This window comes from Epinephelus moara, chromosome 15 (assembly GCF_006386435.1).
Source record: "Epinephelus moara isolate mb chromosome 15, YSFRI_EMoa_1.0, whole genome shotgun sequence".
NCBI lineage: Eukaryota > Metazoa > Chordata > Actinopteri > Perciformes > Serranidae > Epinephelus > Epinephelus moara.
This window is the reverse complement of record NC_065520.1, coordinates 8,429,597-8,445,805: the sequence shown is the minus strand read 5'-3', so window position 1 is coordinate 8,445,805 and position 16,209 is coordinate 8,429,597. Positions and strand designations below refer to the sequence as shown.

General features: G+C 41.7%; 1 protein-coding gene across 2 annotated transcripts in view; it reads right to left on the bottom strand.

The window, feature by feature from the left end:
* The window catches only part of xirp2a (xin actin binding repeat containing 2a), a 56,912-nt gene that overhangs the window by 11,400 nt on the left and 29,303 nt on the right, over nt 1–16,209 (bottom strand). The window contains exons 1-6 of one of the 2 annotated variants that reach the window (XM_050063182.1): nt 13,172–13,375; nt 8,497–8,621; nt 3,740–3,877; nt 1,330–1,416; nt 1,032–1,101; nt 577–680 (exon numbers count right to left, since the gene is read on the bottom strand). In XM_050063182.1, the coding sequence (XP_049919139.1) occupies nt 577–680; nt 1,032–1,101; nt 1,330–1,416; nt 3,740–3,877; nt 8,497–8,550 (453 nt within the window). In that variant the 5' untranslated portion in view covers nt 8,551–8,621; nt 13,172–13,375. Of the gene's footprint in view, nt 1–576; nt 681–1,031; nt 1,102–1,329; nt 1,417–3,739; nt 3,878–8,496; nt 8,622–13,171; nt 13,376–16,209 lie in introns of those variants that run through there. The other variant, XM_050063181.1, reaches the window with a different exon arrangement.

Here is a 16,209-nt window from a genome sequence, read left to right as displayed (position 1 = left end):
TTTTGGTTAAGGAGAGAAAGACAGTGAGGGTTGTGCTGAAGTTAGAAAATGTTTTGTCATGAAAAGCACAGAAAAGGACAGCTTTGAAGTACAGAGTAATTTCAGAAATGAATTAACAACCGTCAACCTAAAATGATAATCATTATAAATGTTATTTCTAGGATTTGTGCAGCTGAGTTAAATTTCTTTTCCAAATCTAGAAGTGCCAAATAACAAAACTTATTTGGATGTAAATGAACAAATACAGACACATCTCCAGCCTGTCAAACCCAGACCATTTCAGTTATGTATGTTCCTAATTACTGACATGTTTGAAATACTCATTAAATATCCAAAATGCAGACAGTAATGCGAGTTCTTGTTTAGTCTGGGTTTCCCTTATGGCACCATGAGAAAAAATAAGACGTTGGCTGTGTAATGACATGAGGTCTTTTATCCAATCCAATTTATTCTACATCAACTCATGGCATGTGCAATTTTCTTTTGATGATTTCATGATGTGGCCTCATCGTCATACTGATACCTCATAAAAAAGCCAAACTATCATCTATTTAGATAAACAGACAGCATCATTACCTTAATTTCCTTAGCTGGTGCGGCTTCCTCAATCGTTTTTTCATACTGCTGCTTCAAAGCCTGAGTGGAAACCTTTGGTAGGTCCTCTCCTCCAACGAGCATAACTGAATTAGACACAAGAAGAAGGCTGCCTCATTAAGTCATTCACAGTGAGGGAGCTCAGGGGGATTGGAAAGAGAAATAAATCATTTTATTAAAAACCTGAGTAGTTTTCATTATCTGAAACCATGCAGCGGTGATTGCCCAATTTCCACTTTCCAATATTTTACCTTCCTGACTTTGCCCTGATTAGATTTGCTGCTATGCACTGAATAGAAAATCATCTGCACTCCAACTCATTTTCATAGCTCATCCCTTATTCAGCTGTAGCGGGAACAATCATTAATATACAGGACACAAGCAGTGCTGTGATAAAAACGTGCAAATTACAATATAAAAGGCATGAGCAGAATAACCTGTTTCATTGTAATGGTTCCCGTAACTGGCGGCGACATTGTTCTGGTGGACTCTTTGATCGTGGATCACCTGTGAAAAGATAAATCATTAGTATACTGGCAACAGCACTGCAGCCACCAACTGTTTTCAATCAGTGAGAAGTTAAAGGCTTAGCATGAGGCTAATTTTCTATATAGGGCACATCAAGTGTGACAGAAAGTTCGGAAATAACCCAAGAACTGGGTTTATTAGCAGCCTCTCAGTGGTGAGATGCTAGAATACAGCCTAGTGACAAATGGTGAGTGGGACAGCCAGTACCTCTTGCTGATTGTGAAAGAGGGTGGTGCTGGGGACGACCTCTCTGGTGCTGCTTCTCACTGTCACCTCCGAGGAGCTAGACATTTCCTGTCAAACACAGAAAGAAAGTGGAATTGAGAACACGTGCACAAATGGCCGCACACACTAGGACAGACACACACACCACGGTTTTATCACTCCATGACTGCGAGCTGTAAGAAACAGCGAGTGAGTAAGTAATTTTGATACAGTGAAAAAAGCTTAATAATCTCCTTTGTGGCCTGCAACAAATGTTTTCCCATTACAGAGCTGCTTCCTAGGGAACTACTAAGTTTAACTTCCACTAAAGGAGGATTTCAGTATTGAAGAGGGAAAGCAATACATTACAAAGACTGTACAAAACTACATCAGCCATTTTCTCCAGTGAGATTCATGCAATTTGAACGAGATGAAAGAGAAATATAATATTTGAGCTTGTATCCACTGCTGTTCACATGAAAGATACATAGAGGGTTGGGGTGCTCTCTAGTTGGGAAAGCACTTATGTCAGAATAATAATATCTCTCCTGATGTACAACCAGTTTTAAAACCAGAGCTCTGATATTACACCTGTGAGGGAAAACTTCAGCAGAAAGTGGTTTGCTGTTGCAGCACACAAGCAATAACTCAATCAAACAGACACTTCCCCTCACGAACCCCTCTGTAAAATTTAGCATTCAGCAAGGTCCTTGTGCGCTCGATGAATCCACTCTGCTCCTCGCCTGAATGAGCAGATGGGAAGAATGCATGGAGGGGCGGAATTGACCTTACTTCGCTGAGATCCGGCCTCGTCCAAGGCTGCTAACGTGTTCTGGCATTTTCCTCACGCACTCAGTGACAGTGCCACATATTCCAGTTCAAAGTGCCCTCTTTGATTTGACCTACAAGAAAGCCTTGGAGACGCAGCCATAGCAGCCAAGTTTTTCCAATAAAGAGCTACAGCAGAATGTAAATCACTCAGTGGCATTCATATGTTTTCCACTTTATGCTGAGCTGGTGAACACAGAGGACAGCAGTACTCTGTCTTCAAAGTCCTCTTGACTTTAAGGCCCTGTCGCCATGTTTGTGGATATGTTTGAAATTTTTTTTACCCTGTTTTTAAAAGAAAATCTGTCCACACGACCTATGTTTGAAAATAAATCAACATCCACACCAGAAAGCAAAACTGACTCGAAATGCTTGCCCAGCCAGTAGGTGGCAGTAAAAGCTACACCAAAGACATGTCAAATACCAAAAACAGAATGATCCAACCTGCAGACACTGAGGTGGAAAATAATTACATCAGGCGCAGCAGGCACCTTCATTCATCCATGAAGTGATGCAGCAATACTAAGTTAGGATGTAAAGTAGTCATTAGACTTAGCAGTGCTCATTACACAAAGCATAAATGAGCACAAATGAATTGAGGACATGATGACATAATTTCCCAAATGCTCCATTTTACATATCCACACACAAAGTAACCAGAGTTTTGAAAAATCTGCACCACAATCAACACAATCACCAGAGCAAATGTTGGCACTGAACATTTCTGCAAACCCAAGAAGCATTATATTTGTACATTATTATGTAGCTAGTGTAACTTAACATTTCAACATTGCTGTGGTTGACGTATGGTTAGGTTTAGGTACAAAATCCACTTGGTTATGACGAGGACGAGAGGCAATATCTCATCGAAAAAACAACCGCTTTTCATGCCACAGGTAAAGCAGCAATGGCTCAGTAAAAAACAATATTTTTTGTGCCAAAAAAGCAGCTGGGAAAAAAATGACTGATCACAGCGAAACACTCATGTTTGGTGGCTAAAAAGATGCTGGAAACACAGCTATGTCTTGCTAAATCACAACTGGTTTTGTTGTTTGTTGGTTTACCATCCCTTCCACCTCCAGAAGTCAGCTCATAAACTACGTCACTTTAGAAATGTTGATGATATGTATGAAAATGTGCAGATGTAAAGTGTTTATGGTTTGCAGAAATGTAAAAAAAAGGACAACTTTTTCTTTTGGTGACTGGTATATCGCCGCCTTGAATGTTAGATATCTCAGGGTTTCCAGGTAAAGTTCTTAGTATATCTGAGCTAAAAAAAAAAAAAAGACCTTGAATGTTTTAGAAAATAGAAATGAATAGACATGAGTCATTAAAAGTGCTTGATTAATATATTTTGTGCAAGAGTAAAAGTTCTCTGCCTCTACCACTCTTACACAGTATATTGTTGGTGTTGCTGTGCTGGATTAGAGAGTGCAAGAGACCACATGATCTGCCATCACTGTTACACAGCACAACTGAGACGTGTTCACACTTTCAAGCCTCTCACTCTTTTTAATTGTTGTCTGTGAGCTTCTGTAAAGCCATCATAAATATTCTCAGTGTTGTAACGGTAGTCCATCCTCACCTGGACAGATCTCTGCTCAAAATGATACTGGGTGACGCTGGACTGAGAGGACGAAGAGGCAAACTCCTGGTTCTCAAACTGTCTCTTCACACTTGCCAGGCCGCCAGGCAGCGAACAAGCTTCCGACTCATCCATCACCTATCAGCAGAAAACAGATAACATGAAACACACCTGGGAATCAATCGCTGTAAACACACTGTACACATGCAGTTGATATGAGATTGAGAGGAGGAGATTAGACCGAGGTGAATCAGTCTCTGCCCTCATTGATTTTGAATATGTTATACATTCACTTATGCTGCTATCAAAGTGAATGCAAAGGCATTATGCTTTTTACAGCATTAGCAGTGTTGGTGTTCTTTGAAACGTGGGGTGAATGGTGTACTTGTAAGACATTAACAATGGAGTGAGATGGTTCCTTTACAATCCTCCAGGAGGTGTAAAAAGCAGAGGGCATTATACTGTAATGTACCTTTAATAACACTGAGAGACAAGATACAAGTAAAACAGGACAAAGTCACTTTTTTGGGATGGGACTAGCTGAAAAAAAATAAAACCTAAATTAAAGTTCTTTTTTTGTGTTTATTTCTGGCAGAAATTTCAGAAATAGCAAAGATGGCAGGCACCCAATTTTAATGCATTTACTTTTCCCATATCTATCCTGCAACAGCGAGTGAAACATCAATAGAAAATCCAGTCTTTCAGATTAGTCACTTTAATGGAACAAAAAGGCTTTTCAATACTTTTTTTTTATTGAGCGACGGAAGGAATTATTCCTTAAAACTGGAAAGTATAAAAGCCTGGTTTCCTCGCAGAGAGGAGGAGGAGAGAAGTCATCAGTATGGAGGATGCAGACCTCACACTACGAGATCTGGGCAAGAATGCACTCTGACTATTTGATACAATAATCTCCTTTTGGGATTGTCAATTACTTTCCTAATAAAACATTTATATGTAGGCCTCTGAATATATAGCTTCTGGGAAACTGCAAAATATATGAGAAGCTTGCTGCTATGCGTGTATGTGTGTGTGTCTTGATATTCAACACACCCGTCACCTTTCCTTTTTAATGCAAATGAGGGGTACAATGCAATTTGCAAGTTATTGCAGAGGGGTTCAGGTCAGTGACATTTTATGGCATGGCAGCATGTTATCAATATTTTACTACTTCAGGCTACAATAGCTGCATTGATATAACATGAAACCAACATCTCTCATTTTAAATGGCTGTCATAGCAACCCATTCTCATTCCCAGGGCGTCCAGCCCTACTACTTTGTCACACCCCTCAGCATGTGACAGCCACACCAAAGAGCCCTGTGTCTTTTTAAGATGCAATCGGCTTTCAACTAAGTCCAGTGTAAACCCATCCTCTGTTGGTCACCGCTGACGTGGTATAAAGAGCAACAAAGTCCATGTAGTTGTTAAGGATGCCCTGTGCGTCACTATAAGAGACAAGGGGCGTGACATAGAGACGGTATTTGACGACCTGGGAATGAGAATGGGTTGGTTATAGATTTAATATCCTCTGTGCGTGCATTCAGGCAGGCTCAAACAACAGGGAATCGAACCAGTATTGCTGTGCATATTAGTCGTGCACAGATAGTTGCTGGTGACAGGTCTGCTGCATGATGGACTGGGCAGACTGAATGGTGTCCATCAAAGGTCCTGCTATCTTTAAACACCTTGTCACTTGTGTGTGGACATGCAGACAGCAGCTGCAAAGGTACAGCAGAAAAACAGGATTCCAGTGCCCCCCTCCACACACACACAAACATCCACATTCAGCTGTCAGTATCCACCACAGGAGGCTGGTGCTTGCTTATCTATTGGTATCAATAAGCTATCGATAAAGGAATAAAGACGATTTACTGAACTTGTGTGATGGTTGTTATTTTAAGGATAATTATGTGCCACGGACTTTAATAAAAAGCAACAAGCCTCTTGAGGCGGTGCTTCACTGTGATGTTAGTGCAGCTAGAAAAGCACTCTGTGTTATGTTAACAACGCCTCTCATCTACTCTGAAATGGCTGTAAAGCCCGGCCTCGAGTGGCTTGTTACTATGCAGACCTGTGACCAGCGAACAGCTAATGCACTCACTGAAAATCAGCACTCGTAAAATCAAGTCGTGCTGCGTAGAAGACACGTCTTTATCTGAAGTTTTTTAATTTATTTGTTATTTTTTATCACCACTGTTTTAAATTACTGTAAAACACAGCCTCTTGAGCCTTATGACACACTGCAGTATACACTATATGAGAAGCTTGTTGCGATGTGTGTGGGTGTGTGTGTCTTGATGTTGAACATGCGCACTCGTCACCTTTCCTTTTTAATGTAAATGAGGAGACAATGTAATTTACAACGTACTGTGGAGGAGTTCAGGTCGCTGACATTTTATAACAGGGCTCCATGTTATCAATATTTTACTACTTCAGGGTACAATAGCTGCATTGATATAACATGAAATTAACAGCGCTCATTTAAAATGGCTGACACAGACCCAGTGTTTACTGAGTGTGCTTTCAGAGAGGTTCATACAGTAGCGAAATCTAACCAGTAATGTGGATGTAAATCTGCCTGCAGTAAGCATGTGACTGCTGTGTCTCCTCACGTCCAAAGACTCCAGAAGTTGGCAGGTTGCCTTCTGTAAACACAACACAGTGTAGCCTCATGACTGATTCATGGATTGGACATTACTTTCTCTGACTTTATATTGGGTGTGTATTTCACTGCTTTGAGTGTGTCACATGACCTGTGATGTCAGCTACAAATGATTTTCTGCTGCTCTGATTTTTTAGATTTAATTTTCTAACTAAAACTCTTGTAGCCTCCACAACTTTTACTCCTCATACACAGTTTAAACATCAAAACGTAGATATTTTTGTCTACTTTCAGATGATGTGCCCATTTGAGCAATAGGACCTACAGTTTTTAATATTTCTGCCTTAAAGTTTTGAGCAAAATCCAAATGTGGAGATTTTTAAAACCGTTTCTCAGTCATTTTTTTTACCTACCCATACATATGGCATGTCTACATCCTCAGTTAAGTCTTGGAATGCTCAGAGTGAAGACATTTCAGTGATGAAACTCACAGGTTTTGACTGTGAGTGTCTTTTTGAAGTAGTACTCATGTCATTACAAGTTGTACTCAACAATGACTTGATACAGACACACAGCAGATTCGGACCTCCATCACCTTCTGCCCGTCTCTGATTGGAGCATCTGTCTTTCTGTCTGTGTCTCTCTGTCTCTTTCAGCTGTCAGTATTCACACACATTTTCTTCAGGGAAAAGCATTTTCGAGTTTTACCTCCTGAGCTGACTTACTGTTGTGGCCTTGGCTGACTAACTGCTCACACAGTTGAATTATTGGGTTCACAAAGTGCATGCAGGCTCTTCAAAGCCACTGAGGCTTTTTTGTTCTCGGTAATGACTAATGACTCAGGGATACTCAGAAATGTTTTTTTGTTTAATTAAAGCGTGAAGGCCTGCTGATGTGCTGGCTGTGTGAGTTCATCTAAATTTGCTGCAAAGTACACTTTTTTTCTCGCTACAGATGCAGTTACACTACTCTGAAATGGTGATTGATGGTTCTGTGTGCTAACAAGAAAAAGGCAGCATTGTAAGCAGTTTCTCATTATGACATAAATAATCATTAGGTAAGATAAAACATATGTTAGACTTACTTACTTTATAACTCTAGCATTAAAATGAGATAAAACAGAAGTGTATTGTTGTTGATTTATAGCTGCTTTTCCATGAAAGATTGATGAATGCCTACCTATCTCTTGCATTTGCGGGTCTCATAACATATGTTTGAGATATATGTGTTGTGAAAGAAGACAGTTTTCAGCTAACCAACAATGTGTTAAGGCTAGTGGTGAAAGAAGTACTCAGATCCTTTGCAGTATAACTACTAATACAACAATGTAAAAATAGAGGCAGCGCAGCTCAAACTGCATTGTATCTGAGAGCACTTTAACACAGAGAGTTAATGTAATACACAGGATTATGATTCATGATGATCATATTGGGCTGTTTTGGTGCCCCCTTAGGCACTGGTGCCTGACACACAGTTCAAGATGTGCCTGTAGTGGCAGCGCTGGAGAGCAAAGAAGAAAAAATTGATGTTCTTTTTCTGGACTTTCCTCTAATCTTTTTTTCTTTGTAAAATATTAGATAATATTACTCCTATGAGCCCACAGCTAGAGCTTAGAGGGGAAATGTCTCTTTGGTGGAACTGCTAACAACTCATGAAAGTCTTAAACATGACAAGGACACTACTTTTTTTGTAAGGGTTCCAGTACTACAACAACGTTACAAACCATTATAAGTAATACTACTTTCAATTAACATATCTCTTATGAACAATTGTCTTCAATTGTCTAATTCAATGTGCTGAAACAGCAGCCCCATATGAAATGTCTGGTCCATGATTCCCCCTGGCTCCCATTCATACTCTAGAGGTTTGGTTATCCCATCCAGTACTGAGCCTTTTGACACTTTGACAAATAATGCTGCCATCCCACCAGAGCCCTGTGGCACCCCTTCTCTCAGTGTAGCCGACAAGCAGGACAGTGTTTGGTGAAAGCAGATTTATATTTTGGGGTGAATGAAATGGTCATAAACATCGGCAACGCCATATTGTCAATGTAATAATTGAATCCAAACATGTCTGTTCCTGTCTGCCGTCTCCCCAGCTGCCTGCATATCCTCACTGCCGTCTCTCCTTACATCCACGTGGAAGTATCATCTTACCGCAGCAGAGGAGGAACTGCTGGTTTCTTTCTTGGACACGGCAGCCTGATACATCGCCAGCCGCTCTTTCACCGACACCGGCTCGTCCTCCTGGTCCTCGGCTCCTGGCGTGTGTCTATCTGCAGCTACACAAACACAAAGAAAGATATTACATAATCACACTGATGGCGAGGAAATAGTCTGAAATATTAAAGTTTTACTTTTTGCCTTTTTCTTATCTTAATGGCTTAAAATCCCACCCTGAGTCAGATAAAAATATCTGCATATCTGGAGATACTGTAGAAGTTTTGACCAAGACGTGGCCGGAGGCAAACAAGCTGCAACAAATGTTGACACAAAACCTAAGTGGAATACTCATCGATCATACACCACTACTGTACGATACTTCGTATTGCTCAGCACATCCCAGCGGATAGCCAATTAGAGAAGACCATGGATTTTACATTTGACTTTTCTGTGCTACAAAGCATCATTAGGCAACAGAGAAGGCTCCATTAAGGCTCAGCATACACCCACACTCCCACACTTTTAGCTCTTGGCATGTTCTCTCTCTCTCCGGGCAGCAACACCGTGGGATGATAGAAGACCCTAAATAGAAATGATTCCCTCTCATTATGTGCTCACACTGTAACCTCGTGACATTTTGAAATCCTCCCCCTTGTTGTGTTTTCCCACTAGATTATTACATATTTTCTCCACATATATGCGTACGCGTATAACCTCATCTCAAAGTAGAGGTCAGTGTGAGCTCTACTTCAAAACCGATTGAAAAGCCTTGGAGCAGCTGCTAGTTGAATGCATATGGATCCAGTGAAGGCCCTCTTGCTGCTATGGTATTTAGATTAATAAGTAAGAGCTTAGTGGTATAGTACATACCGTTCATCTTCACTGCTCTCTTATAGTCCACTTATAGTAAACCTATGATCACACTGGCTTGGTATCGCCCTCTCCCCTGGTATCCATAAATGAAGAAATCAAACACCCATTGGTTTGGTCTCTTTGCACATTTAACCAACAGAGTTGGGTACTGGGAGGAGCTGCTGATTCAGGAAGTTTCTTTGAATGTAACAGAAAAACATATCAGAGCTGGGGTGAAACACAGTGCCATTGTTGGCCAATTAGACCAAAATTCTTCTGCTTTCACCTGCTGTTAGTAGCCCAGGATTTGAACTGGGTAATCGGATGCCTCTTGCCGAAATGCACCTTGGGAGTCGTGGTTAACTTTTGCCCTGCAGTATTCTTGACGGAAGAAAGAGAGCCTATTAGCTGTGATGCATCATCCATAGGGAATGACAATGTGTCTTCACCAACAGTGAGTCAGCGATTTTTGAAGGATAAGGTTAGGAGTGTCGTCCGCTGGTTGTTTACAGTAAGTGTCAAAAAGAACTGCTGAACTGACACAAAAGTTCAGCGGTGAAACTACTCAGTGAATGAGATACAAACCAGCAAAAGCAGCACATATAGTATACAGACATATATAAAGGTAGGCTAATGTTACGTGTCTCATTTTGCTAGGTTCTGGTAGATTAATTATGCATGACTAGCTGAAATCTTTCTAGCATTTAGTTAGCATATCATTAGCTAGCTTATCTTTGCCCGGATGATTGTGTAGTTGGCATTTGACTTTTAATTATATGTGGGCCTCCAAAGACGGAAAGTTTTTGAATTGCTGACAGGTGTAGGCACAAACTCCAAACACCAGATAGACATCAGGGACCATAACGTTAATGGGTGGCAAGCTATCAAGATCTGTAAAGGTCCCTATCAATTTTGCTTCTTTGCCTCTGTTGAGAGCTTCTCTTCATGTGAGCATTTGTTTTTCGCACATGCTTATACACTTGTGATGATGAATGGATGATAGATGGCTACGGACACATATCCTTCCAAGATGGCAGCACCACCCCAGAATTCTTTATGATTCCCATTCCCTGTAGACCGTATCCTAGTGTTTGTTTACGATACATGAAATGAAATGGCGCTGAGCAAATGCTGCCTCCTTAGATTTGTTTTTAGCCACCTACGAAAAGGCCCACTTAAAAAATCAATATCAGTTTAAGTGTAAGCTGTAGGAGAATATTTTCACTGCTTTGCCTTGCCTTCTGACAGCAATTTCCAATGGAGAACTGAAGCCGTTATCTCAAAGCCACCAGACTCCGCTGACAAAAAGTAATTTTACTAAGCAGAACACAGGAGTTGCTGGTCTATTGCTGCCTCTATCAGTTAGTGTGGAGGGTAAAGCGGAGAAAATACTCCAAGTAGAGCCGACACCAAACTGATACTGATATTTTTAGGTGGCTAAAATACGTTTTGCGGCAGCCACGTCCACAGCAGTACATTGCTCAACCTCTGTGCCATTAGATTTGGTTGCAACACAGAAGTTAATGCTACAAATGCGTCTTCTGTGGGTGAACTACTGTCTCATACGGGGCAAAGCTAAAAATTATTTTGAATGTCAGTTAGCTCACGCATTAGCTTCTTGTGAGAGCTTTTTTCTTGCTTCAATAACTCTTTATTGAATGTAATGAACCTGAGAAACCTGCGAATAAAACATCAGCGGTGTAAATGGCACAAGTGCAGAAAAAAATCAAAACAGAGAGAATCTTGGGGAGCTATTGAGAGTGACTATAATGTTCCTGAGTGGATCGTGTGTTATCAGCCCTACAGATAGTTTTGTAACAGTGCTTGGATGAATTTTGCTGTGCCATTTGCTGGTGTGACGTTAATACAGATGAAACTGACAAGAGCACACTCTCCTTATCCAATTTTAGCTTTCTGCTACGTCCGGCATGTTAGTGTAACCAATAACCCGTCAGAAATAGGCTGCCCGGGACAGCATCATCTGAAAATAAACATGAGTTTTACCCGCAACATCCTATTAATATGGGTCAGAAATCCTACACCTGAGGCTGCGGTGCAACCTAATGCCAGCTCAATGACAGAAGCACAAGGATAATGCCCTCATTTATCACCCAAGACAAATGTCCACGTCATGGTCTGGAGCTGTCAGAGAGGCAGAGACATGCGGGTTTTGATGCCCGGGAGCGGTGACAACAGCGCTTTGGATATCCCTGGCTTCTGAGAGAGGAATGCCGTATGCAAAGCTGCCATAGCATGGAGGTGAGGTAACCAGCGCTCAGAGGGGGGGGGGGGCTGACTTTTATAACCCAGCTCTGTCTGCAGCGTCATGTTCCCCTGTGACAGGGAGATTTATGGATTGGAAATGTGTGTGAGAGAAAGAAAAGGAAGAAAATAAAGTAAAGGCAAAATTGAAGAACTACTAATGAGGATATTTTCTAAGATTTAAAAGTCACCATCTCTATGCTGTAACTAATTACTACTAGCACCAACAGATGTTTAATTAGCATTAATAATAGCTTTCTCATTGCTTACGATGCCCCAATATAATGAAGGCCACGTCTCTGTTTACTGTGTGGTATTGATGTCAGGAAACCTTTTCACAGTCTTACACTTATAACCTATGTCATTTCTGCTTTTGACGGAGAGCATATTGGACTGCTTAGAGGCGTGTTTACCTCCACACTCACTATTATTTTCTTCTTCTCCGAGTATTAGCTTCTTATCTCTGCAATGCCACGGCGGCGGCACAAATGATGGCACCGTGCGAGGGGTAATGGAAGAGAGAGAGGCCGGGTAAAGTCAACGGCGGAGGCCATGCTGCTGCTGGTATGCATGACTCGGTGGCTATATTGAGCCAAGCCGGGGGCTATTGACCTCCATGTCACTGCCTCCTCTCCATGAAAGCGATCAGAGGTGAGGTGCTGCTCCGCCAGCTAGCTAGAAGTGAGGAGGTGAAGGGCTTCGTGGGGTGCTAGGCTATAAGACAACAGAGGAGAATGTGTCCAGGAAAGTGAGAAAAGAACAAGAGAGTAATTTAAGGTTGCAAGAGAAAGCAGCATGGCTTAGTAGCTCAAAGCTAAATCAAGGCCCATAGATCTGTGTCAAGCAGAGGCCGCCCTCTAATCACAGAGGTGTCACCCCCTTCTCTGCCCTCTCCACACAAAAGAAGCCTTAAGCAACCCAATTTTCTGTTCAGTACTTACTGACCAAAGCTTTTGGCTGGCGAGGTTTGACAGGGGAGCCAAATTGAGCTACACTAATTGAAATGTCAGCCGTGGAGGGCGATTTCTTCCTTACCGACGAAGGCAAAACAGGCACAATAATTGAGCTGTCAGATCTATCAAAATAACTTCTTTACATGGAAGCTGGATTGCCCTCGGGTACTTCCTTATGCGAGGCTAAGCACTTTGTCTCCGATTTGCTATGCTTTTAGAATATTCCAGATCAGATTGCTGCTGGTTATGTCTGGTGGAAGGAAACAGGAAGGGCCCATGCATGTTTTATAACAAAGCACAAATCCTAGTGGAATCCTGGAAACATACTGCAATATCACGTCTCGTTCTTTATGGAGCTCCAGCCCCTGATGTTTCAACACAAAACAGCCCCCTGCATTTCATCTTATTTTACACTCATGTCTGCGCAGCCTGGGCACATCAAACTGATTCATTATCAGCTAAAATGTCATCCACCATTTCCAATTTGTCTCCTTCCACTTGTGCTTGTGTGGAAAATCCTTTTAAAGAGCTGTGCTACAGTGGGGCTGACGTTGATACAAAAGTCAGTCTGGAAATGCTGATAGTCCGCATACATCGCTTACCTTCTGTAACTGTGTAGGTTGCCCTGCACGTCAAACCACAATAGAATCCAACAGAATAGAAAAGGACCTTGGATCTCCAGAGAATGAAATGGGCTTAGTTGCCCAGCCTTCACCTGATACACAAAGCAAATCCTGGGCAGGCAGACAGTGAGGCTTGGAGACCAGCTCCAGCAGTGTGCTCCACAGCTCAGTGAGGCCCCAGCGTCCAGTGACAGCTGATTTTATTTTAGAAGTCCCCTTCGTAAAAAATAGGAGTGACTTGGGGGAGAGGGAAGGTGGATGTTGGTTGGCTTTTTTTAGTGTCGAGGTACCCAACATGCTCTTAACCTTATGTCACACAGTAGGCTTATGGACACAGACGTCCCACACTGTCAGCCGGGAAACAGACACTTGGTACATCCTTCATTTACGCAGCAGAGAGCAGGAGGACACTTGGCATTTGAAATTACTGCTTGTTAGGATGGTAAATATCATGGCATTTCATGATTCAGCAGGCACAGTGGAGATAGATTTCACACACTTTGCTTCCTACACACACAACTACAAACAAACACTGGCAAAGTAAGAAGGTCGCTACTCATGTACAGTCTAAGACAAGTTGACAGCAAAACAAAAAAGAATATGACATTCAGATTTTTAGGATATGAAGTTCAGATTTTTAGTAAGCAGGCTAATGGTTCCCTTTCAGAGTCTTGTCTGTACACGACTCTGAAAGGGAAGTGGAGCCAGGAAGGGATTAGCTTAGCTTAGCTCAAAGAATGGGAGTGAAGACTGGCTTTGTCCAAAGTTCAAAACATACACCTAACAGCACCTCTAAAACTTACAAAATAAAACATCTCATATGTGTTTAGTGCACAAACTAGGGATGTCAACGGTTAACAGTTATTCAGTCTAAGGCCGAGAATGTTTTGACCGGTTACGCTTGTCGGTGTATGTTAGTTTTGCTACTCTTTAGAGTCCTGGACTGTGCACTAACCCATTCTGGTGGGAGCTAGCTAGCGGGGCCGCTCATTTATCGCTTACCACTAATAACACCATAACCCAATTGTGCTGCTGTGGAAACACTGTGCCCACCATTTGGTCTCCCCCCAGGTTGCCCTGGTGTGAACTACATTTAGTACTGCTGACTGTGTTAACAGTGTTGGCTCTGTTAGCACAGTTAGCGGGCTCAGCACAGTTAGTGGTGCTAACACAGTTACTAATACTAAAGGAATTCTGCAGCTCAAAATGAAGCCACTTACCTATAAGGGAGACTGGAGGGTGGCTACCATGTTTCCAGCAATAATCGCTGAATGAGCTGCGCTGCTAGCTACCTCCCACCTGACGCAGGTGGTGCGCAGTGCAAAGTATCCAAGGCTAACATTATCTAACCAGTGGAGACTAAAGGGGGAGGGCAATGGGCACTTTTCTTGCATGTTAAAGTAGCTAGCTGTCTGTCTGTCTGTCTGTAAAGCGAACAGGAAATTAAAAAATGGAAATACATTTACATCATGAAACATTAAGATTTCACCACCTCTAAATGGATAGCGCTTAAAAATGGAGTGCTCAATGAGTCAGTGGAGCGCCAAACTAACCCTAACCCTCTCTCAAAAATTAAATGGTTTGTTTCCACTTAATGGATGTTGGGCTATCAATGCAAAATTAGATCTTGCACCCAAAATGCTGTCAATGCTTTCATTTATAATTGCCAATGCAGCCTTCATAATTCTCAACTGGGAAAGAGGCAGAAAACAGATGAGAAAATACAAAACCTAAATACAATACCAAATAAGTGAGATACCGATTTGCATTGGACTAAAATTATTACATGACTTATAACTATGGTGAGTAATTTGTGGTAGAATTTTTACTTAACAAATAAAGACATGGCAGATTCACACTGGATTACATCACAGATGACATCCGCAATTATTACTAGTCTAGAAATGACTAGAGGTCCCCTGGTGTATCCCGTGCGAACAGGGCTTAATATACCTTTTCCTTATTTAACTCTGCCTCTCTATGTACATTATAGATTGATGTGCACAGCATCACTTACAGCGTGTCTACATCACTGCTTCCCAGACATGTTTTTTTTCTCAAAGAAACACTTTGATAGCGCAGCTCCTACTCTAAGTTCAATGTGTTAAAAACCTGCTGTTGTATAGGACCGAGCTACATGCTCACCATGTCCCTCTTGACTTAAATATTGCCAGTAAAAGCTGCTCACCCTTTTTTCAGTGTTGTGAATGATTTAAAACATTCTGCCGAGAGGAGTTGAGTGTACCTTTCTTTGAAGCTTTTTCAAAGACAGCTCTTCAGATGGACGGTAAGGCACTGCAACCAGCACAAAGTGAGGAAATTCACTGCAGTGCCTGCTGGGCAGAGGCCCGGGAGAATTGAGTGAGAAACCTTTAACGATTAAGACATAATCAGTTTGAAGGTAAGTGGTAGACAGGAAATCATACTGTTATCCTCTCTTTCTGTCTGTCTCTCTTTCTTTTCTTCCTTGTTTTCCCTCTGTCTTGGACACACGTTGCCCTAAAGCAGTGGCAAAGGTCCTCTTTTAAACCAGTGACCTTATGTTCACGCTTTAAAAAACACATCTGTTTTGACAATACGAGAGAGAATCTGGCTTTATATAACCCTGCAGGAATCATTCATGTCTATTCTTTCAATATTATTTGCCGCGATCATGCCTGTTTACCAACCTCATATATGAAACACAGGGTGTTCTCCAGGAGCCCACCCCGGCACATCGACGAGAGAAAAGCGTGGTTATCAGGCTTGTGGAGAAGCTGCACTCTGCTGATAATCCCACTGAAATTGCACATGGATTTCCTGTTCCTAAAGTGGAAAATAAACATACTCCTGTAGAATACCTAATGAAGGGGCCTGAGAATCTCCCCAAACTGAAGTGAGTGCACATTCAAGTGAGTTTAAAACTAAAATAACTTTCAGTAAATAAAGTTATGTATGCGATTAATTACTTTCTTTTGTTGAGTAAGTTGCCAACAAAGAGATTTACCGTTCCATGTTGTCTAATATGCTGTATCTGG